The sequence below is a fragment of the Nicotiana attenuata genome, unplaced genomic scaffold (assembly GCF_001879085.1).
Source record: "Nicotiana attenuata strain UT unplaced genomic scaffold, NIATTr2, whole genome shotgun sequence".
Lineage (NCBI taxonomy): Eukaryota > Viridiplantae > Streptophyta > Magnoliopsida > Solanales > Solanaceae > Nicotiana > Nicotiana attenuata.
The window spans coordinates 64835-87178 of record NW_017673842.1 but is presented as its reverse complement, the minus strand read 5'-3'; the positions used below and the strand labels follow the sequence as shown (position 1 = coordinate 87178).

The following is a 22344-nucleotide window of genomic DNA, read 5'->3' as shown; positions in this document are numbered from 1 at the left end:
CCTGTCCTGAACTTTTGAACGTGTAATTCAAACTTAAGGACTGGCTGTCCTTAACTTTTGAACCTGTATTTCAAACTTAAGGACTCCTGTCCTTAACCTTTGAACTTTGAACTCAAAGTTAAGGACTGCCTGTCCTTAACTTTTGAACGTATAATTCAAACTTAAGGACTGCCTGTCCATAACTTTTTAACCAGCAAGTCAAACTTAAGGACTGTTGTCCTTAACTTTTGAACTTAAAACTCAAAGTTAAGGACAGATAGTCCTTACGTTTTAAACTTGAAACTATAAGTTAAGGACTTCCTGTCCTTAACTTTTAATCTTTGAAAACAAAGTTAAGGACAGACTGTCCTTAAGTTTTGAAATTACAAGTCGAACTTACGGACTCCTGTCCTTAAGTAATTTTGAAAATTTAAAAGAAACAAAAACAAGGTAAGAAGAAAGAAATTTTGAAAATTCAGACATCTGCTCAAATAAGAATAATCTAAATGAATCCAATTTATAGCAAAAACTTAAAAGAGTTGATAAACATAAGTGGATATATCTACTCTTCTCTATGCTTTCTTGAAAATGGATGGAGAGCCGGAGAATATATACAAGCTGTTCTATTATGACCAATTCTTCTGCAACGACCACATTTGAATGTTATTTTTGATGACTCGGTAGCAGGAATATGCCTTTTCTTTTGCCTTCTACCTGGTGGCACTTTGAAATCTGGAGGTTTAACAGTTTGTGACTTAACACTCTCTAGTACAATCTAAGAATCAGTATGTCCTACAGGATGTATTTGTCTTTCATATGTTTTCAGCCAATATTCCTTTAAGTACCAGTGCGAACAAAAGTTGGACTTCTTAATGTTTCTCTTCTCGATAGCTGCAATAGCATGTGTGCATGGTAATTCATCAAATTGAAACTGAAAACAATCACATGTTCTTTTGTTTAAGTCCACCAAGAAAGTTATTCCTTCTTCTTCAACTCTAGAACGCCATGAATCAACAGGGAAGACCTTCAATGTTGAAAAATTATAAGTTAGTACATTATGTTAAATAATATTAAAATCATAAGATAAACATAGAACATAATACTTACATTCAAAGTAAATGCTAAATCTATTATTTTCTTCAATTCCTCCTCTACCCAACAAGAAACATCATAAAATGTTCCTTCTGCTTTATTTCTTCTTTCATAAAACCAACGTTGTAGCTTCACTTGAATGAAATCCATCATTCTTAATATAGACAGCTCCTTGCTTCTAATAGGACAGAATTCATTGACTCAACTATGTTTGTTGTGAGCATGTCATATCTTCGTCATGGACTACAAGAACGTTCCCATCTTTCCGGTGGTTCTTCCATCAAGTAGTCATAAGTCTTTTTATCTACTTTTGCTATATCTGACATGTATAGGTCAAGTTCTTTGCGCCTGTATACTCTTGCAGCACTTTGGAAAAGTTTTATGACCTCACTTTTCACCTTCCTTCGCTTTAGGTTCTGCTCCAAATGATAGATGCAAATCCCATGATGGCTTTCAGGATATACCTTTGCAATTCCATTTGCAATAGCTTGATGGCTGTCTGATAAAAAAATTAAATTCTCACGGCTCCCAATTGCATTGCGAAGCTGACTAAAGTACCACTCATAGGAATTGTTATTTTCAGATTCTGCTATTCCAAAGGCTAGTGGGAAAATTTGGTTATTTGCATCCTTTGAAACTGAAATCATTAAAACGCCACGAAATTTTGACTTCAAAAAAGTTGCATCAACAGCAATCACCGGTCTACAATGATTCCAACCAGCTATTGATGATCCATATGCATAAAACATATAAAGAAACCTGAAAATACAATATAAAACAAGGTTAACAGAAGTTAAGGACAGGTAGTCCTGAACTTCGGATTACAAGGTTAAAAGTTAAGGACAGTCAGTCCTTAACTTAGAGTTTCAAGTTATAAAGTTAAGGACATGTGGTCCTTAACTTTGATTTCAAAGTTCAAAACTTAAGGACCAACAGTCCTTAACTTTGAATTACAAGTTCAAAAGTTAAGGACAGCCAGTCCTGAACTTCTGGTTACAACTCAAAAGTTAACAAGGTTAAAGACAGCATGACCTAAATTTTATAAAACGTACCAATAAACTTTTTTTTGATTGTTTACCTATTGTTGTCGTCTATCTTTATGTTAGTATAAGTTCCCGTGTTTTTACTTGTCATCATATACAAGTATGAAGACAATAATTCATAATTCTCTTCGGGAGTTCCTCTTATTAAAGCGGAAGCATGTTGAATAGCACGCCACGCCTTGTGATATCCAATGTCTAGTCCATGCAATTTTTGCATCTCTGCCATGACAAAAGCTGGTGTAACTTCAAACCTTGGGTCCCGAAGATTGTCGATAATGTAACCACTAATCAACTTTGAAGTAGAATGCCTTTGATCTGCTTTCATAGTGTTAATGGAGCAGTCATGCTTTTTCTCAATCTTTACTATCTTGAACAGTGTTGAATCTTTAATTCTGAAAGCACGCACACACCAACAACACCTATCATCATTGCATTTCAACGAATATCTTGTTGAGCTTGATCTAACAACCTTGAATTCAAAATATCCTTTAATTGCTATATTGGAAAAACAGTTAATTATACTCTTCTTCTTGCTAAATACTGATCCGACTTTTATTTCTTCCAACGAAGCATTTTCTCTTAATATCGTAGTTGGGAATTCTTTTTGTTTCAAATTTGATCTTCGTCTAGTTAGTTGAGTAGAGGTTTTTTCAGCAACTTCTTCGATTACCGATGCACTCTCTAAGACTTGAATACCCAAAGCTTGTTCGTTGTCAATCTCTATAATGCTTTGTCCTTCTACTTGAATAGAATCAAATGTTTGAAGCACCTCTTCAGTTATTGGTTGAGCTTCAACCATATCTATTTCCATTATCTGTTGGCATTTGTCTTGATTGTCATGTTGAGTTTCTCTGTTGACATGTGTTTGAAGCACCTCTTCAGTTATTGCTTGAGCTTCAACCATATCTATTTCCATTATCTGTTGGCATTTGTTTTGATTGTCATGTTGAGTTTCTGTGTTGACATGTTCATTGCTTGTTGATCCAAAAACTCTTTCCGAAATATCAACAATGAAACGACAGCCCTTGAAGAGTGAATGAGTTTTTAGTAACTCTATACATGTGTGAAGATCTAAATCTTTGGATACAAGCATTCCTTTGCTTGTTCCAAGGTTGATATCAAACCATATCACTGCTTCAAACTTGTGTCTATCCAATTCAATAACCTCAAAGATCTGTTTAATGAAATTTTCAAGCCGAATTGACTCAGGTACTAGAACGAGCTTTGTTTGATGATCAAGATATTTATAGTTTCAGTCCATCTACCATTAAAAGCAAATATAATACATATTGTTTCCATCCTGCAAGTCAAGAGAATGGGAAACTCAGGACATATTTTATAAAGCAATCCTTGTATAATTAAGAACAGGTACTGTAAGTTCAAGACCAAGTTAAGGACCAAGTGTCCTTAACATTTGAACTTGGAATTCAAAGTTAAGGACTGTCTATCCTTAACTTTTGAACCTATAATTGAAACTTAAGGACTGCCTGTCCTTAACTTTTGAACTTGGAATTCAAACTTAAGGACTGCCTGTCCTTAACTTTTGAACCTTCAAGTCAAACTTAAGGACTTCCTGTCCTTAACTTTTGAACCTGCATGTAAAACTTAAGGACTTCCTGTCCTTAACTTTTGAACCTGCAAGTAAAACTTAAGGACTTCCTGTCCTTAACTTTTGAACCTGCAAGTCAAACTTAAGAACTCATGTCCTTAACTTTTCAACTGTAATTCAAACTCAAGGACATGTTTTAACTAATAAGTGTAAGTTAAGGACCAAATGTCCTTAACTTTTTCAATTTGAAACTCAAACTTCAGGACTTAGTGTCCTTTACTTTTTCAAAACAATTTGCAAAACTATGACAGTATGTCCTTAATATACAGAAGAACAGCAACAAAGTTAAGGACATTGTGTCCTTAACTTTTTCAATTCAATTTGCAAAATGAGGACACTATGTCCTTAATATTATGTGCTCAATTTTTATAGAATTATCATAGGAGGCGATGTCTTTAACTTTATCAATCCAGAAATTCAAAAAAAAAAAAATTTAAATTTCTACTTACTGTATAAAAATCAATAAAAATCGGAAAGAGTATAACTATGTCGAAATAAAAATCAATAGAAACACATAAAAGTATAACTTACTGTAAATCTATGTCGATTTTTGGATGAGAATGTTGAATTTTTGAAATCGGAAGAGAATTTTCTTCAATTTCGACGATCACAGTGAAGTGCTTTTGCGCTGCTGCTGCTGCTTCTGCTTCTGCTCGTTAATGTTAGCGTAGGTATAAGTTATAGCAGAAGGGTATTTTCGTCCAGTCAAGTATAAGTTTATTAAACCAGTGGCTAAAGACTAAAGACATTTAAAACACTGGCTTTAAAATAAAGACAGGTGCTGTTAGTGGCTATTTGTGCACATCGCCCTGTAATTGACTAGTTTCTACTTCAAATTTAAATATAATAAAAGAAGTAAATTGTTGGTTTTAGAGACAAAATTTAAAATTAAGTTTCAAAATTTGTATAATAACATTACAAATTTGCACTTTGTCGCTAGTATCGCTTCCGCTTGTGTCAGTCCTTTGCCATGACCCATTTAAGCGAGTGATTTTTATGGTGTGGCTCACACAACTTATATTTTGTGGACTCATATTTTACATATTTTGGTCCACAAAATTTTGGGACCATATAATTGTGAGACAAAAAAGAGGCCTGATATAACTAGTGTGAGGCATAAAATAAAAAATTTCCATTTAAGCTGTTCGTTTGTGATTACATCCTCTTTTATGGCTTGATTTTCTCACTCCGTATTAATTCAATCCCTAAAACAAATTAGCACTTTCAATGTTGTTCCAACAACTTGTGTCTTAGTTCATGGAGTCGCGTTATTCTTTGAAAGCACTTTCAGATACTGTGGCTGAAATAGGAACAATTGACACACGTCTCGAATTCTGGATCCATAGTGAAACAATGACTATTATTTTGCATTACCTCTCAGATAATCCTTATATATTAATGGTATAAATTTTGAAACACAACTCGGTTAATAACACTGGAATAGCTTCGGCAAAGTGTACTTAATACGCCCATTAATATACCTTTTACATTGGGAGTAATATATCACATGTATTCTTTAAGTACGTATAGTTTATCAGTAATATACTATACTGTTATATACATATATTGTATTTATTATATACCATTAATAAGTATATAAATAACGTTTGAAGCTATAGTTGAATTTGTTTCAATTTTTTTCTGATTTATCTCAATTGGCATGGTCAAATTTTCTGAAACTTAATGGTTCTCCATATTATAACCATCCAAAGCTTTTTTATGGTCCAAATTTTTCACAGACGTCAAACTTTTTTATTTTTTCCTGTTGAGTCTCCAATGAACTCTGAAAAGCTGTTTAGTGGTCTTCCTACCATCCATATTTGCTTCAGTAGGCTCGTCTAATGGTGTTCTAGCATGTAATTTTGATTTGAAAAAGCTGAATTAGATATTTCATATTTAGCCAAGCTTCTAAAAACTGCTCATTTTGATAAATGTTTTGCCAAAATAGTTATTTAGAAAAGTACTTTTAGAGAGAAGTAATTTGTATTTGTCTAATTCATTTGAGAATTTTTTTAGTATTTGATAAGCTAAATGTGGTCAATCTTTTCAAAAAGTACTTTTGAGCATCAAATTACGAAATAAGATATTACTAAGATTCAATTTACCATTAGTATTACTTAAATAGAGAAGAAATTATAAATATTTCTATATGAAAGGCTTTAATTAAGCCTTTTATTTTTATTTAGTTAAAATTTAAAACATAAAATAAAAATATATTAAGACTTGTTATTAATATAAATATAGTTAAATAAACAAAATAATAAGAGAAGAATAGTTAAGTATTTATATTTGCAAGATATATTGATATAATGAATGATTATTTTATAAATATAAATTTTTTGATAAGGATATTTTTATCTTGAAATAATTAATTTTCTCCCAATAACAATAGAATTATTTATGCGATTGCTCAAAAGCACTTTTTAATTTTGATCAAAAACCTCAAATCTCAAAATATTTTTCCAAATACAAATAACTTTTGAAAAAATGACATTGTATAGCCGCTCTCAAAATAATAGTCCAAATATATATATATATATATATATATATTTCTGAATGATGCATACAAAATATTTAGATTTTATATATTTTTACAGGCTATCAAATATAAACTTTCGGTCACAGACTAAAAGTGATCTTTGCCAGCTCTTGGTCAGAGAGGCTATAAGTTTTCAAAGTAGGCTATTAGTGAAAAGTTCCCAAAAACTACCCGTCTACCAGTGACCCGGTCTATCATCCGACCCAATACCACCAAGCCCAATCTAGCGGCGGCGTTGCTACCATCACCACCACAACACCACCACCAGCGCCCTGTGCCCTTATGAAATATAGCCGCACAGTATCCCAACTCATGTTTTGAGTCCTATAAACTGAATTTCAAGGTATATAGGAAATATCACTGCACTCACTATCTTTTCTGTTATATACTAAGCATAATTTTGTACGCTCTCATTTTATATAAGTTTTATATCCTAATTAGAATTTTTGCAAATGTTATTTTAGATACTGAAATACTACAACAACAACAACAACTAAGCCTCAGTCTAAAACAAGTTGGGGCCGACTGTTGGCAACGTATTTGTTTGTGTTGCTTTTTGAAGTTGAAGATACAATGATGATAGGAACGGCTTGTTCGAGGAGAAGTATATCTACATTTTCTTGTTTATGCCAGAGAATTAAGCAGACAGGTCAGTGTTTCTTCTCGTGAACTATATTATTCATATCATTATTGAGAATGTTCTTTTCAATCAATTTGTTTGTTGGTTCAATAATACTTGTGTACTAGTTATGGGTATACTAGTGATTACATAAACTAAATTTTTTTTCTTGATAAGGTAAAAATAGATTTTTTTCCAGCAGTTGTTTATTTTTAGTAGAAAATATAAATAATTTTAGTACTTCTTATTTTTATTTTGTACAATATTGGCCTGAGATGAGTTTATATTGAGTAATATAGCCGACCAGAACTTGTTCAGGACTGAGGCGTGGTAGTTGTTATTATTGTGGTATAACGTAAAAATTGATAGATGTACTGTAAGATCCAATCTATATTATAGTTTTTCTTGCCCTCAAATAATGGGAAACTTGAGGCTACTATGTGCACCAAATGCAGATAGTAGGATTTTTCATGAAACGTAGAACTTTGCAAAAACTTGATATTTCTCCAATAGGCACTAAGATGATGATGGTAATAGTCTTTATTTCTTTGATGTTGCAGAACGTGAAATTGTTAAGATGTTTGAAATGTCAAGGCCTAAGGCTGAAACAGAAGGTTTCCAAGAGAAGCAAGCACCCTTAAGAAGGGGCTCTGTAAGGATATTAGATGAGAGGTTCATCAGGATTCTGAAGATATTTAAGTGGGGTCCTGATGCTGAAAAGGCCTTGGAGGTGCTAAAGCTGAAAGTAGACAATGAGTTGGTTCGAGAGGTTCTGAAAATAGACATGGAGATCAGTGTGAAACTTCAGTTTTTCAAGTGGGCTGGTAAAAGGAGGAACTTTGAACATGACTCTACTACCTACCTGGCTTTGATTCGATGTCTTGAAGAAGCTGGGCTAACAGGTGAAATGTGGAAGACGGTGCAAGAAATGGCTCGGAGTACATGTGTCATTACTCCTGCCGATCTCTCTGAGACTGTAAGAATTCTAGGCAGGGCAAAAATGGTAAACAAAGCACTATCAGTATTTTACCAGATTAAAGGCCGCAAGTGCAAGCCAACTGCAACCACTTACAATTCCATTATTTTGATGCTGATGCAAGAAGGTCAACATGAAAAAGTACATGAGCTCTATACCGAAATGTGTAATGAAGGAAATTGTTTCCCTGATACAGTTACATATAGTGCTCTTATATCATCCTATGCAAAACTAGGTCGTGATGATTCTGCTATTAGGTTGTTCGATGAAATGAAGGACAATGGTTTATATCCCACTGCAAAGATATATACTACCTTGTTGGCAGTTTACTTCAAAATGGGTAGGGTGGAAACGGCTTTAGCATTAGTCAATGAGATGAAAGAGAAAGGTTGTGCTCCAACTGTGTATACTTACACTGAATTGATAAGAGGGCTTGGTAAAGCTGGTAGACTCGAGGAGGCATATTCTGTATTTCTGTCCATGCTAAAAGAGGGATGTAAGCCGGATGTTGTGTTGATAAACAATGTGATAAACCTTCTAGGAAGGGGAGGACGTATAGGTAACGCTCTTAAACTGTTTGATGAAATGGAATCATTAAACTGTAAACCGAATGTTGTGACATATAATACTATTATAAAATCCCTGTTTGAATCCAGAGCTCCTGTATCCGAGGCTTCATCTTGGTTTGAAAAAATGAAAGCAAATGGTGTTGCTCCAAGCTCTTTTACTTATTCAATACTTATTGATGGGTATTGCAAGAAAAATAGAGTTGAAAATGCTTTAGCCTTGCTTGAGGAGATGGACGAGAAGTGTTTTCCTCCTTGTCCAGCTGCCTATTGCAGCTTAATCAATAGTCTTGGAAAAGCAAAACGCTATGAAGCTGCAAATGAGTTGTTTCAAGAACTAAAAGAGAGTTGTGGATCTAGTAGTTCTCGGGTATATGCTGTAATGATAAAGCATTTTGGGAAATGTGGGCGTTTGAATGAGGCTGTCGATCTTTTCAACGAGATGCAAAAACTGGGATGTTCTCCTGATGTCTATGCATACAACGCAGTCATGTCCGGGCTGGTGAGAGCAGGTATGCTAGATGATGCTTTTTCCATGCTTCGTGCTATGGAGGAAAGTGGTTGTGCTCCCGACTTAAACTCATTTAACATAATACTAAATGGTTTGGCCAAGACCAGTGATCCACAACGGGCGATCGAGATGTTTACAAAGATGAAACATTCAACAATTAAACCCGATGCTGTCTCTTACAACACCATTCTTGGTTGTCTTAGTCGTGCTGGCATGTTTGAGGAAGCTGCAAGGCTGATGAAAGAGATGCGTGCCAATGGTTTTGAATATGATCTTATTACATACTCATCAATACTTGAAGCAGTTGGTCATATTAACGGGGATGGTACATATCAAACTTCCTAAAAGAGCATTGGTATGTTAGACTCTTTCGGTGCTTTTCTTTATTTTCGCTATTTAATAGTTGGGTTCCTTTTGAATCATCTCGGCCTGGCAATATAGACTTGCTTTGTATAGGGTTTCGCAGTAATAATTGCAGCACTTTTGTTACTCTTCCTGCTGGTGTTGACTTCTGCAGATATGTAATTGGCTTTTATGGTAAAGGTTTGAACTGGGGTATGTTCAGTACAATATTAGCATGCATGCAGAATCTTTCACCTGTTTGCTCAAATCGCTGGGTGGAATTAGGTTTGGCAGAATCCAGTAAAAAGGACGGGAATGGTGATCTTTTGGCAGGTGGGACCTGATTAGTTCCTTTTGTTTCGTGATTCTCTCTGTGTTATATTTCTCTAATCCTCTCTGTGAATGTTTGAAACTAGTTATAGATTTCCGTTTAGGCTATGTTTATTCTACCTGTTGGTAGCTTCTTTATTCTGAGAACTTGCTTTAAGAACTGTGATTTGAATTAAGAATTCCTTATTAATCTTCTTCTGGAAGGGAGGGATGGAGAAAAGGCAGGTTTCACTTGTCCACTGCTTTGGATAGTTTTTCACTAGAGAATTCAATTACTTTGCGCTCCAGGATATTTAACAGCTGCTCTTTCCATCTCCTTAGAGTGTGCCAAAAGGTATCTTTTATATACGGGCTTGGTATTCCTCAAGATTCAATAGAATATCCTCTTTTCTTTTCTAATAACGGTTGTGTTCGAGCCAGCTTGTGAGTCTGATCTTTGCTGCTAAAAATTGGAGATTCAGGACTCAGAAATCACTATGGAGTATGGACTATGGAGCGAGTTTACTGAAGCCAAGTACTGTAAGAGAGCACAGAATGGCTGAAGTTTGGGATTATGGACAATCATATTTGGAGAAGATTGATGGAAATCAAACCAAAGGTGCAGGAGTTCATTCTATGGAAACCTAATGCTGAAACTACATTGTTTTGATGGGATAATTGGTCTGGTCTTGGGGCTATTGCGAAGTTTCTGTTACCTTGGCCAAAATCTGGTAGAATTGAATTCAATACCTTCTTGGAGGATGATAGGTGGCAAGTCGATGAGCTGAAGGAGAAACTCCTCCACAGTTCACACATTTTGAAACAAGTGGTAGCAACTAAAGTTGGGACAGCTTGATAGCATGGATCAGGCCATCTGGAAACCTGCTATAAAATTGAATTTTCTCATGTAGATCAGCTTAACGAGTCATGAAAATCCTTGTCTTCACACAAAGATATTGCACAAAAAACTTCCATTCAAAGTGTCATTTTCTATGTTGAGCTGCTGAAACAGATATTATCTACAGATAATGTTATAAGGAGATTTTGGATAACTGGGACAGGCAGATGCTTCTGCTGCAGAAAACCTCAGGAAGATTTCATATCTCACTTTTTCTTTTCTAGCTAGCAATCAAGGAGAGTACGGCAACATTTTGGAAATGTTCTGGGAATTAGAGAAGCTGCTGACTTGAGGCAAACTCTGATGACATGATGGTTAGTTAAGCCCAAGAATGAAGTTCATGCCTTTATATTACAATGCCAAATATCTATCATATGCTGTGAACTTTAGAAACAAAGATGTGCTGCCAAGTATAGTGGAGTGCATTGTTCCTTGAATGATTTTCCAGATTCTCCTTAGCTGTTATGCAGTTGAAATGCCATTTCAAAAGCCATGAATGGACAGGCACATGGACCGAGATTTGCGCCAGCATTGAAGGCGTCAAACCTGGATTGTTGATTACTGAAGTACAGGGGGAATTAGCATAAGTGGTAGACTTGAGTTAAACATTGATGGTAGTTGTAATCCTGTTTTGAAAACTGAAGGTGTTGGCCGGATTGTTAGGGGAAAAATGGGGATTTGATCATGGCATTTGCTAAACCACTTCAGTTCTGCACTAATAATTCTGCAGAATGTGAAGCTGCTTTTTTCGGTCTTTTCTGGTGCTCAATGTAGGAAGTTTGCCATGTCAATTTTGAGATGGACTCTCTCCTAATTGTGAACATGCTAACTGGAGTTTCATCACCTTCCTGGGAGCTTGAGGAGGATATATTGAAGATGAGAAAAATCATACAGCAGCAGCAGATAACAGTATAACATTGCTAGAGGGAAGGGAATACTGTTGCTTATGCCTTGGCTAAATTTGGAGGGGAGTAGCCGCCTATCTTGATAGCTGAGATCTTCCTAACTATACAGGACTTGCTACAGGAAGTGAAGGGTGCTCTCGGGCTTGACAAAACTCAGATGCCCAGCTTTAGAGTCAACACCAGGCAGCTTTGTAATTGTACAGACTTGGTCGACCAGATCGTTGTAATTTTGTTAGCTATATATAGGCCTTTATTTATGCTTTATATAAGTCAGTTTGTGGCAAGCTAACACTGACCAAATATAAAGGAGGAGTCCTCCTCATCTCATCTTTGGCAAGTCACATAAAATGTAATATATGACACACTTTCTGTTTTAGTTTGTCCCTAAAGAATGACACATTTCTCTTTTTACAAGGAGAGAGAATGAAAATACATGTGAAATCTCACCACTCATTTGAAAGGGTAATTTTGGTACTTTGCATATATTTAGTCTACATGTCAAAAGTTTCTTTAATATCTTAAATTCCATGTCCGATCAAACACTTTCACATAAAATGGGATGTAGGGAGCGCTATTTGTGTGCCTTTTGGTGAATTAAAATGGGATGTAGGGAGTGTTATTTATGTGCATTTTGGTGAAACATTGCTTATTTATCAGGAAAATGGAGCATATGGCAGGACTATTGATAGGAGGATTATTAACTAGATAATGAGCTGATCCAACTCTTTATCCTACACTAACCAAATATAGGATGAAGCTTTGTTTGAAGATGACTTGCTCGGGGATGTGTTGTCCTACTATCCAGTCTGTAAAACAAACATGTAATAGCAGATTGTCTAAGTTTATATTTAAGAACCTAGTGATTATTTATTTACCTGAAAGACGTTGTTTTTCTCAATCATTCTCTTTATTTCATATAGGTGTTTATACTATCATCTTGGTTAAATTTCAGGACGATCTGAAAATACCTTCTCTAGTTTACAAAATAACAAACACCTGACACATTTGAGAAACTGAGAGATGCCTTTGCTTTGATTTAATGAGTTATTACTAGTTAAACTCCAGTATTACTTGGTTTAGGGTGCATGATGTCATCAAAATTTGTTGAGATGTCGCCAACCACCTGTGAGATATTTTTGACTTGATGAACTTCCCTTTTTCTCTTAATTTTTTCCTCAGCTAGTAAATGACTCCAAGAGAGAAAAGTAAAAAGTACAAAAAAAAAAAAAAAAAAAAATTCCAACAATAGCAGAGTCCATGCTAAAACTAAATTCCCTTTAGCCCCTCATGATTAAAAGAAAAACTGAATTCCCCCTACTCTTGTAGCTTCTTTGGGAGAAGTACAATGGTCTGCCAGAGGAAAATTGAAAACTCAGGAATTGCTAGATGCTTATCAACAGGAATGGAAAAACTCAAGAATTGCTCAAGTTCTGTTTGACATTGAGCAAAGAATAGAATCAGAATCTATTTCTTCGAAAGATACAAAGATGAATGACCGGTGAAGTAGTAAAAAGTTCTCAATGACAATGTTATTCTGTTCCACTTCTACTGTTTAGTCGTGGAGGTGTCTGTCATTTTCAAGTTTCAACCAGAAGGAAGGTCCGTCCATCTAATGTCAAACTAGTGTGCATGTTCTTGTAGTTTCCTAGTTCATACTTCTGATACTGAACCTGGACTTTTTGTCGTGGTTCTCTCTATTCTATGCTGGCGCGATATTGCCTTTGTGTGAAATTGTTAAAAAACTTAAATGGAAATGCCATTGGTTTTGTTGTCAGATCAGGAAAAATAATATTACTTCTTTGCAGGTTATCCCGCTGGCGTTGGCTGTCCTAGTTGTTGGCTCATCTGGTCTAAAATTCTCTCTTCAATTTGCTAAACGCAAAAGCTATGCATTATGCAGTGTTAGTAGACTGTATTTGTAAAATAATTCTGGAAATATAAATGAGTATAAACAGAAATGAACATAAACAGAAATGACATAAAACCTATTCGAGCCCACTGAATTCACAGTGTTTCCTTAAGGAATTTAATCCCCTCCTAGTACCCAAGGTTATGGATTATTTCCTCCCAGGATAGAACGAATTACACACTGGTGTAGCGGTACTTCAAACCCCAGTGTTTCAGCGAACACAAAGTTCGGTAGCAAATCACACTTACTTTTTGCTTTGTTTGATGCTAAAAGTATGCAGAAGAAGGAGAAGAAACTCAGAAAATCGTAGTGAAATTCTGAGCAGAATAGTGTTGTATTTATAGCCAAAGTTAGGCTGAAATCTGAAGAGGTGCAACTCTTCAGAATGGCTGTTTATGCAAAACGCCCACAGCATAAATGCCATTACATAAATGGCCATTTACTCAATAATAAAGAGGGAAAATAAAGAGGGAAAATTGAAGAGGGTAGTTACTTTTCTGTTACCAAAACAGAAAAACGGATTGGATTTAATATTAATATTTAATATTAATATTTTGTTATTAAAACAAATATTTAATAACATTTCTGTTAATATTTTACTATTAACAAATAAATTTGGTCCAAAAAGTTAATCAATCAATNGATTCCACACATATTTGACATTTTGATTTGTCACATTCAAACTTGGGCAATACTTCCAAATTAATCATTTTCCGTAAGGTTTTATAATTGACATGACCCAAACGTATATGCCATAATTCATTTGACTCAAGTAAGTAAGACGAAGCTGAAATTTTATTATTATTTTCAACAACCATTACATTCAGCTTGAAAAGGCCCTCAGTGAGGTAACCTTTTTCTACAAACATTTCATTCTTACTTATTACAACCTTATCGGAAACAAAAACACATTTAAAACCATTCTTAACAAGAAGTCCAGTAGAGACTAAATTCTTCCTAATCTCGGGAACATGAAGGACGTTGTTCAAAGTCACCACTTTGCCGGAAGTCATTTTGAGAAATATCTTCCCACATCCTTCAATCTTCGCCTTTGAAGCATTTCCCATAGAAATCGTCTCATCGGGTCCAACAGGAGCATAAGAAGCAAAAGCTTCTCTAACAGCACAAACATGGCGAGTGGCTCCAGAATCAATCCACCACTCTTTAGGATTGCCCACCAAGTTGCATTCGGAAAGCATGGCACATAAATCATCAACATCATCACGCTTTTCAACCATGTTTGCTTGACCCTTCTTCTTGTCTTTCTTTGGAGCACGACACTCCGTAGATTTGTGTCCAGTTTTCTCACAGTTGTAGCAGTTTTCACTGAACCGCTTCTTGCTTGGGTTGTATTTCGGTCCAGAAGCCTTCTTCCTCTTTTTGTTCTCTTCAACAATATTTGCTCCCATTATTGTTGAATTTCCACGGCCTCTCTTTTCCGCAGCTTTGTTGTCCTCTTCGATTCTCAACCGAACAATGAGATCTTCAAGGGACATCTCCTTGCGTTTGTGTTTCAAGTAGTTTTTGAAGTCCTTCCACAAAGGAGGCAACTTCTCAATCATCGCTGCTACTTGAAATGCTTCATTGATAACAAGACCTTCAATGAAATTTCTATTAGTAAAAATACCAAGATTACTACTTTCAACATCAATATTAATTTGAGTTATACCTTCAGCAAGGAGATCGTGAATAATCACTTGCAATTCCTGGACTTGGGTAATAACAGACTTGCTATCTACCATTTTGTAGTCCAAAAACTTTGCAGCAACAAACTTTTTCAACCCGGCATCTTCGGTTTTGTATTTCTTTTCAAGCGCAGTCCACAGTTCCTTTGACGTTTCCACGCCACTGTAGACGTTATACAAAGCATCCTCCAGCCCGCTTAGAATATAATTCTTGCACAAAAAATCTGAATGCTTCCACGCCTCAATCACGAGAAAGCGTTCAGTTTCTGGAGTTTCGTCGGACAGCACAGGAACATCTTCCTTGATGAACTTCTGGAGACTTAGAGTAGTCAAATAGAAGAACATCTTTTGCTGCCAGCGCTTGAAATCAATCCCGAAAAATTTTCCGGGTTTCTCCGCCGGTGCCAATGCTGCCGGTGTCGTTCGACTTGTTGAGGCATTGGCAGTCACCATTGGAACAACTTGGTTCTCATTTCATTAGTTTTCTGTAAAAGAATGACACAAACGTTAAAATTGCGTAGATTTTAATAGAGTACAAAACCACAAAGGTTTTACTCTTCCAGAAACAGTAAGTACAAATACAGAAATCAAATTAAATTCCTTAAGCTTGTTAGTAGACTGTATTTGTAAAATAATTCTGGAAATATAAATGAGTATAAACAGAAATGACATAAAACCAATTCGAGCCCACTGAATTCACAGTGTTTCCTTAAGGAATTTAATCCCCTCCTAGTACCCAAGGTTATGGATTATTTCCTCCCAGGATAGAACGAATTACACACTGGTGTAGCGGTACTTCAAACCCCAGTGTTTCAGCGAACACAAAGTTCGGTAGCAAATCACACTTACTTTTTGCTTTGTTTGATGCTAAAAGTATGCAGAAGAAGGAGAAGAAACTCAGAAAATCGTAGTGAAATTCTGAGCAGAATAGTGTTGTATTTATAGCCAAAGTTAGGCTGAAATCTGAAGAGGTGCAACTCTTCAGAATGGCTGTTTATGCAAAACGCCCACAGCATAAATGCCATTACATAAATGGCCATTTACTCAATAATAAAGAGGGAAAATATTAATGGGTAGTTACTTTTCTGTTACCAAAACAGAAAAACGGATTGGATTTAATATTAATATTAACATTTCTGTTAATATTTTACTATTAACAAATAAATTTGGTCCAAAAAGTTAATCAATCAATCGATCATTTGAAGCCGAAGCCGAAGTCGAGCGAGCGACGACGACGGCGGCGCGAGGCTTGCCTTCTTCTCAACTCTTTAAGAGATAGAAGAAGAGCAATTGCTTATATACCCATAAAAAACCTCTTCCTCTTCCAATATGGGACAATGCCCATTTGCCAAGGGAGAGAACTTAAAATTTCACTCAAAAATTTTATTTCCCTCCATTTCCCATTCACCCTCTTTTAAGTATTTAATATATTAATTAAACACATCCAAAACCCAACATGCAGTGCATATCAGTCCCTTGAAGCCATGCAGCACTTGGGCATTGCAATCCCGAAATTCATATATATCTAGGGGACAGCAACCAGTCAAAAGCCATAAGTTATTCCTAGTTTTTAGAACAATTGCTGGAGGAGGAAGAAGCTGATCTTATCCGTCTTGAGGTGCAACTGTTGATTCGCGTGGCAGGGCTTAACGTATAATGAGCTGACCAACTGCCATAAATCACTTGGACATAGGCTTGGTCAACGAGAGTTATCATATGTTGTGTTGGGAACCTCTTAAATTATGTTTACAATGGGAAATCATTCTTGATAGAAATGCGAGAGATCACTGAAGGCTATATTTTGATACTGAAAATACATGTAATTCAGGTTATGCTGAGTGGGCGTCTGATTGGAACAATTGTATATAAAACCTTACTTTGGATATTACAACAATGTCTGGATGTTTTTTTAGTATGAGGTGTATGGTTATGGTGAGATTTCTCTCCAATTACAGCTACTGTTATAGCATCAATATCAAATGCCTTTGAATGAAATAGCAACACACTAATATTGGAGTATGTAGGAGAATCCAAGTTCCAGAGAATTCAGAAGGGGCTGAAATAATTCTTGAATTCATTAACAATAATGTGAGGAAGAAAGTAATAGGCAGACATTACTTTATTTTGCTTAAAAACTAAAGTTACTTGTAGTAGTAGGCACAGTAAGGAAAGAGGCTATAGCTTGTTTGGCCCAGCTTTTTTTTGGGCCAAAAGTGGTTTTTTTGACTGCTTTGGTTTATCTAGTCTTGATAAATGAAAGGCACCCGCTCTCGGGGCTCGACGAAACGGAAAGTTTCAGCATGTTGAAACTTCTTGGGGTTAGCAGTGAAAGAAAGAGCCCGGCATTCATTTCTTCATGAATATTCATAGCCGAGTCTACTAAAAGGCCTGAGTTATATAGCTGACTGCGAGAAGGAAGGTTCAAGCTACGGCTGCCCCATGGGATGCTCATTTGAAACCTTTGTCCGGTCAATGCGAGAAAGAGAGAAGTGATGTAAACATAAGAATGGAAGGTTTGCTTGGCAAAAAATTGAGGTGTTTGGTCAAGCTTTTAGATGGAAAAAAAGTGCTTTTGAGGAGAAGCAGAAGCAGTTTTTGAGAAGCAGAAAAAAATACTTCTCTCCAAAAGCACTTTTGAGAAAATACATTTAGAAGCAGTTTTCAAAAGCTTGGCCAAACACTAATTACTGCTCAAAAGTGCTTTTCAAATTAATTAGCCAAACACAAACTGCTTCTCGCCAAAAACACTTTTAAGAAAAGCACTTATCAAAATAAGCTGATTTTAGAAGCTTGGCCAAACATGGTATAACAAGTGAACTGGGCTAAAACAATAGACAATTCTCGGTCAAGCATTTACGGTGCTATAGTACGTCAATGAGAATGAACCCGGATCCCTCCAATTCACCTTCCTAATCTTGAATGTCTTTCTAGTTGCAAAAGCTGGCCGAATACTACGGTTATTACGGGGAGAAAATCTTAATAGCCGTCGTGAATTGCTCCTTTACTTTTTCTCTTGTTTTCCTATGAATATTCCCCACAGGCCACAGTGGTGGATCTAGACTAAAAGCAGCAGCAGATTTAACAGAACCGACTGCGTTTAGCTCCAACTATATGTGCGGGGGGCAGAGGGAAAAAATGGCTCATATATAAAAGACCAGAACCCATCGACTCTAAATCTTGGATTCATCACTGCCCGCCCACAAAAGTCACACCAACTGACTTTCCCCTTGTAACAGAGTATTTGATTCCCATATCTTGATAAAAGTAAGTGCTAAACCACAAAGCAGCTATATATTCGGCAAGAGTTGTTTAGGTTTACAGACAATTTCCATAGTAATAAAAGAAGATTTTCATAGTACGGAAGTTGTGATCTATATAATGTTATTATAGCTGCTGAAACTACATCCAAATACATTCTTACACTACATTAAGCTTATTGTCTTGCATATTCTGCAGGACGGTCAGAGAATAACATGCAAGATATAATACAACAATTGAAAATAGCCAACAAGCGATGAATAGAGATAATCCGCCTAAATCATCCACTAACATTTTCAGCAGAAATGTCATTATCTTCATCACTTCCTTGGCGTATTCTTGCGATTTCTGCGTGTGCTCGTTCCACAATCTGCCTCTTTTGCATTTCCAAGTCTCTGTGAAAGTCCATCCTCATTTTCTCCAGTTCCAGCATTTGTTGTCTCTTGCTATTCTCAATCTTCACATATATCTCACTAAATTTATGAATAGAATCTGCTATTAGTTTGAAAGAAGCACCACTCCTTCCCGGTTGTCCATTTCTTGATCTTTTTGGTGGAAGATCCTCAGAATCATCATCGTCACCATCAGCAGATCCCGAGTTAGCAGGACTGTCCCTCATCTCATCCAAACCATTGGCACGATTCAAATAAACTTTGGGGCTCATGAAAACATACTCACCGGAGTCCACTCCACATGAAATGCCAGCTTGTAGTGGAGTTGACGTTAGTAACATGTCCATCTTTTTGAAGTACACCCACTTACTGGCGTTACTTCCATTCTCCGCAAACTTCATCTTCTCCTTTTTGTATTTCTTTTTTAGAGTATCCAAACGGTTACGGCATTGGGTGTCTGTCCTCTCAAGTTTTGATCCCTGTGACACTTTCTCTGCAACTTCTTGCCATTCGTCTGATCGAAGACTCTTCCTCCCATGTCGAACAAACCTATCCCCCCACGCTTCCAGCAAAATAAACGTCTCGTGTTCAGACCAATCAGAAAGAGGATTCCTCCCACCAAATGAAGGCTTGGGAGCGGTTGCAACTGCAATGGATGGTGGTGGTACTCGAGGTGCAAACTCATAACTTGATAACAAGCTCTTTAACTTCCTCTTCTTTTGATGCCTCTGCGAATCACCATAATCATCATCATCGTCATCCTCAAACACATCTTTCCCTATCCGCTGAACACCATTTTCGTCATCATCATCTTCTTCTTCTTCTTCTTCGTCATCAACATCTTCATCATTATCCGCCTCCTCAACATACTGATCATCAACATGCCTTGAATAAGACGTGTCGCGAGCAGGAAGTTTCTGGCGATTGGATGACCCATAACCTTGGTTCATGCCATAAGGGCTGGGAGGATATCTCCCATTATCCTCATTGTCATCCATTCAAGCTCAAGAAACCAAGCGACTACTAACACCGCACACTAATATCTACCCTCTTATTAGAGAGAGTCCAACATAAAATTCCAAATTCTAAGCACAATGTTTCCTTTATCAAAATTAATCCATTTTAACTCCAAATTAACATTTCATTCTTAACAACTAGATGATAATTTTCTCCAGCACCACATCACAAAAACCTCATTCGAAAAAATCTCAAATACAAGCAAAACACATTAATCAAAATCATGAAAATATGCCTACAACAACCCAAAATCAATACAAGAACTTCTATTTTTAAGGGATTAGATACAATAAAAAGGAAAACCCTTTAATCCCTTCACCTCAAAAAGGGGAACTTTGTGCTTGAATTGCCTTAAAGCCGGAGACTTAATCAAAACCCTTAAAAACCCAATATCCATTGAAAAAACAAGAACAACTCATTTTCAGCGGATTAAGTTTCAATTCCGAAATACCCTTTAACTCATTTACCTCAAAAAAGGGAGATTGAGCTTGATGGGCCTTAAAGTTGGGAATTTTGAGCAAAATCAAACACTTTAATAACAACCAAAATCAATAAAAAAAAAATAAAAAAAATAGAACATCTCTTTTTCAGCTTATTAAATTCCAATAAAACATACCCAGAACTCACTTACCTCAATAAAGGGAACTTTGTGCTTGAATTGCCTTAAAGTTTGAAACTTTGAGAAAAATCAAACACCTAGCACCAACAAAATCAGACAAAATCTTAAGAATCTTGGAGGCTGTAACAGGATTGAAAGGTTGTATCAAAATTGAAAGTACTTATTGAGTAATTTTCAAGATTTCTAGGGTTCATATTTTGGGGCAGTAAATATGAAAAAAGTAAAGAAAGTTTATCCCCATCTGATTTGAGGACACAAAAATCAGCTGGGAGTGGAACCACCAAAGTTGCTAAAGTGCGCCGAGTGTGAACTTTTTTCCCGGCTGCATCTCATCTCACCAGCCTTTGGTTGGGGCCCAAAGTGGGGGTGTTAACTGTTATGGCAGAGGTATCACAACACGTGCTCTTGGCATTATTATGGTTGTGTTTTTATTTATTTATTTATTATTTTACAAAACTTGTTTTTACTTTTTCAATTAACTGTTAAAAGGAATAAAAAAAAAAAAAGAGGGCAGAATAAAAGTACATTTATCATAATTCGACCACAGTGGGAGTCGAACCCACGACCTTTTGATCCGAAGTCAAACGCGCTAATCCACTGCGCTATGCGGTCCTGAGTGAACAAACTGTTCCCAGATCATAATATATAGTTATCATAAAACTCTATTTTTACTTGATTATATCAGAAGGAAAACAATCTCATTAACACTCATCTATGCCATACGAAACTGAATAAGATTAACTTGAATATGTAAATGACCTTTGATACTAATAAGATAAACGTACATTTACTTCCCATAGTCAACCTTAAATTAGTGGTGGAGCCGGAGTACTTTCAAGGTGTATGCATATTTATACTAGAATGTTACACACAGATCTTGAACACATGACCTAAATACTAAAGCAATTTTTGAACCCTTTTATCGACGCTACACTATAATATTCGCTTGTCGTTAGAATTTCAACAGTTTATATATATAATTAAGAAATTCATTTTTATCATACATATGCAACCTAATTCCTGATGAAGGTGATTCATATGCAGCCCTTGACAACACCTAACTCTGTTGTTCCCTTAGATGATCTTTATTCAACACAAATGTCATGTTTTTTCAGTAAGTAATCATTTATAAATGCAGATAAAATGACTTGTTCAATACTCATATATAACAATCATACACTAATTGTATATATGCACTTAAAGAAACCTTTTTTAGAAGGCAAGGGGGGTTTGCTATTGTATATTAAAACTGCAAATTGTATATTGGAGTAAGTCATCATATGTTACCCTCTAGCTAAGTCCTTCAGATATGGCAAAGGCGTTGGTATGTTGCCCCATGACTGATCTTTGCGGGCTTCGGAAGAAACATGCATAATATTGGACAATGAAAGTATTGCCTTGGCCTAGGTGTAACTGGCTAACCAGTAGCTAGCGTACACATGATTTTTTATAGGTGGTATCACATCCAAGAGTACAACAATAATAACAATAATAACACATTTCATTGTGATCTCACAAGTGGAGTCTGAGAATGGTGGGGTGTACATAGACCTTATCATGTTTACCCGCAAAAAAAGTACAGTTGAATTTGGAACATGTTTTATAGACACATGGATTAAATTGATCTGATTTACAAAATAGCACAGTCCAAAGGAAATAAAATAAAGGCAATTAAAGAAAGAACAAGCCTAGATTTAAGATTGATCCCACCAGAATCAAGGATAATTAAAAAAATCTGGACAACACTAGCATAAAGCTTAAAAAGTTGAGAGAAAGAATATTAGACTTTAAGAACACTTGGATCCAGAACAAAAGAATATAGAGAGCAAAGTAAGTATGATGTTTTGCTATATGATTTCCTGATCCCTTACAATTAAATGAAGTCTCTATTTATACTAGATCTATAGGGTGCATGATTCAAAAATCATGCCCCTCAATTACCAATATTGATGCTGCAATAAAATGTAATTAAAAAGTGAAAAAGAATAATAAAGGGTGATAAAGCCTAATAAAGGCCGGAGGAATCTGGGTTCTTCTATTACGTTTTTGTAACGGTAATATCTTGAATTGCTTCTT

The 22344-nt window shown here is 35.9% G+C and overlaps 3 protein-coding genes and 1 non-coding gene across 8 annotated transcripts; 1 reads left to right on the top strand and 3 right to left on the bottom strand.

Annotated features, from left to right (window-relative positions):
• Positions 1-1307: 1307 nt before the first annotated feature.
• On the bottom strand, positions 1308-6576 carry LOC109217426. The gene is made up of 3 exons (XM_019381666.1): positions 6505-6576; positions 2150-3288; positions 1308-1773 (listed from the first exon to the last, which is right to left on the bottom strand). Exons 1-3 carry the CDS (start codon positions 6574-6576, stop codon positions 1308-1310), a joined length of 1677 nt encoding a protein of 558 aa, XP_019237211.1.
• Positions 6376-11822, top strand: LOC109217428 (pentatricopeptide repeat-containing protein At3g16010). 5 transcript variants are annotated; one of them, XM_019381671.1, is made up of 6 exons: positions 6376-6605; positions 6727-6911; positions 7442-9289; positions 9452-9609; positions 9815-9940; positions 10027-11822. In XM_019381671.1, the coding sequence occupies exons 2-3, from the start codon at positions 6836-6838 to the stop codon at positions 9277-9279; spliced, it is 1914 nt and encodes a 637-aa protein (XP_019237216.1). In that variant the 5' UTR covers positions 6376-6605; positions 6727-6835; the 3' UTR covers positions 9280-9289; positions 9452-9609; positions 9815-9940; positions 10027-11822. The 5 variants fall into 5 exon arrangements, with proteins under 5 accessions (XP_019237216.1, XP_019237214.1, XP_019237215.1 ...); XM_019381669.1 differs by having other exon boundaries at positions 9811-9940; XM_019381670.1 differs by having other exon boundaries at positions 9452-9940; positions 10068-11822.
• A 6425-nt stretch (positions 11823-18247) lies between these two features.
• Positions 18248-20645, bottom strand: LOC109217435 (trihelix transcription factor ASIL1-like). The gene has a single exon (XM_019381680.1). It carries the CDS (start codon positions 19628-19630, stop codon positions 18521-18523), a length of 1110 nt encoding a protein of 369 aa, XP_019237225.1. The 5' UTR covers positions 19631-20645; the 3' UTR covers positions 18248-18520.
• A 161-nt stretch (positions 20646-20806) lies between these two features.
• On the bottom strand, positions 20807-20880 carry TRNAR-UCG. The gene has a single exon. It is a non-coding gene; the product is annotated as a tRNA-Arg (tRNA).
• Between the last annotated feature and the right edge of the window lie 1464 nt (positions 20881-22344).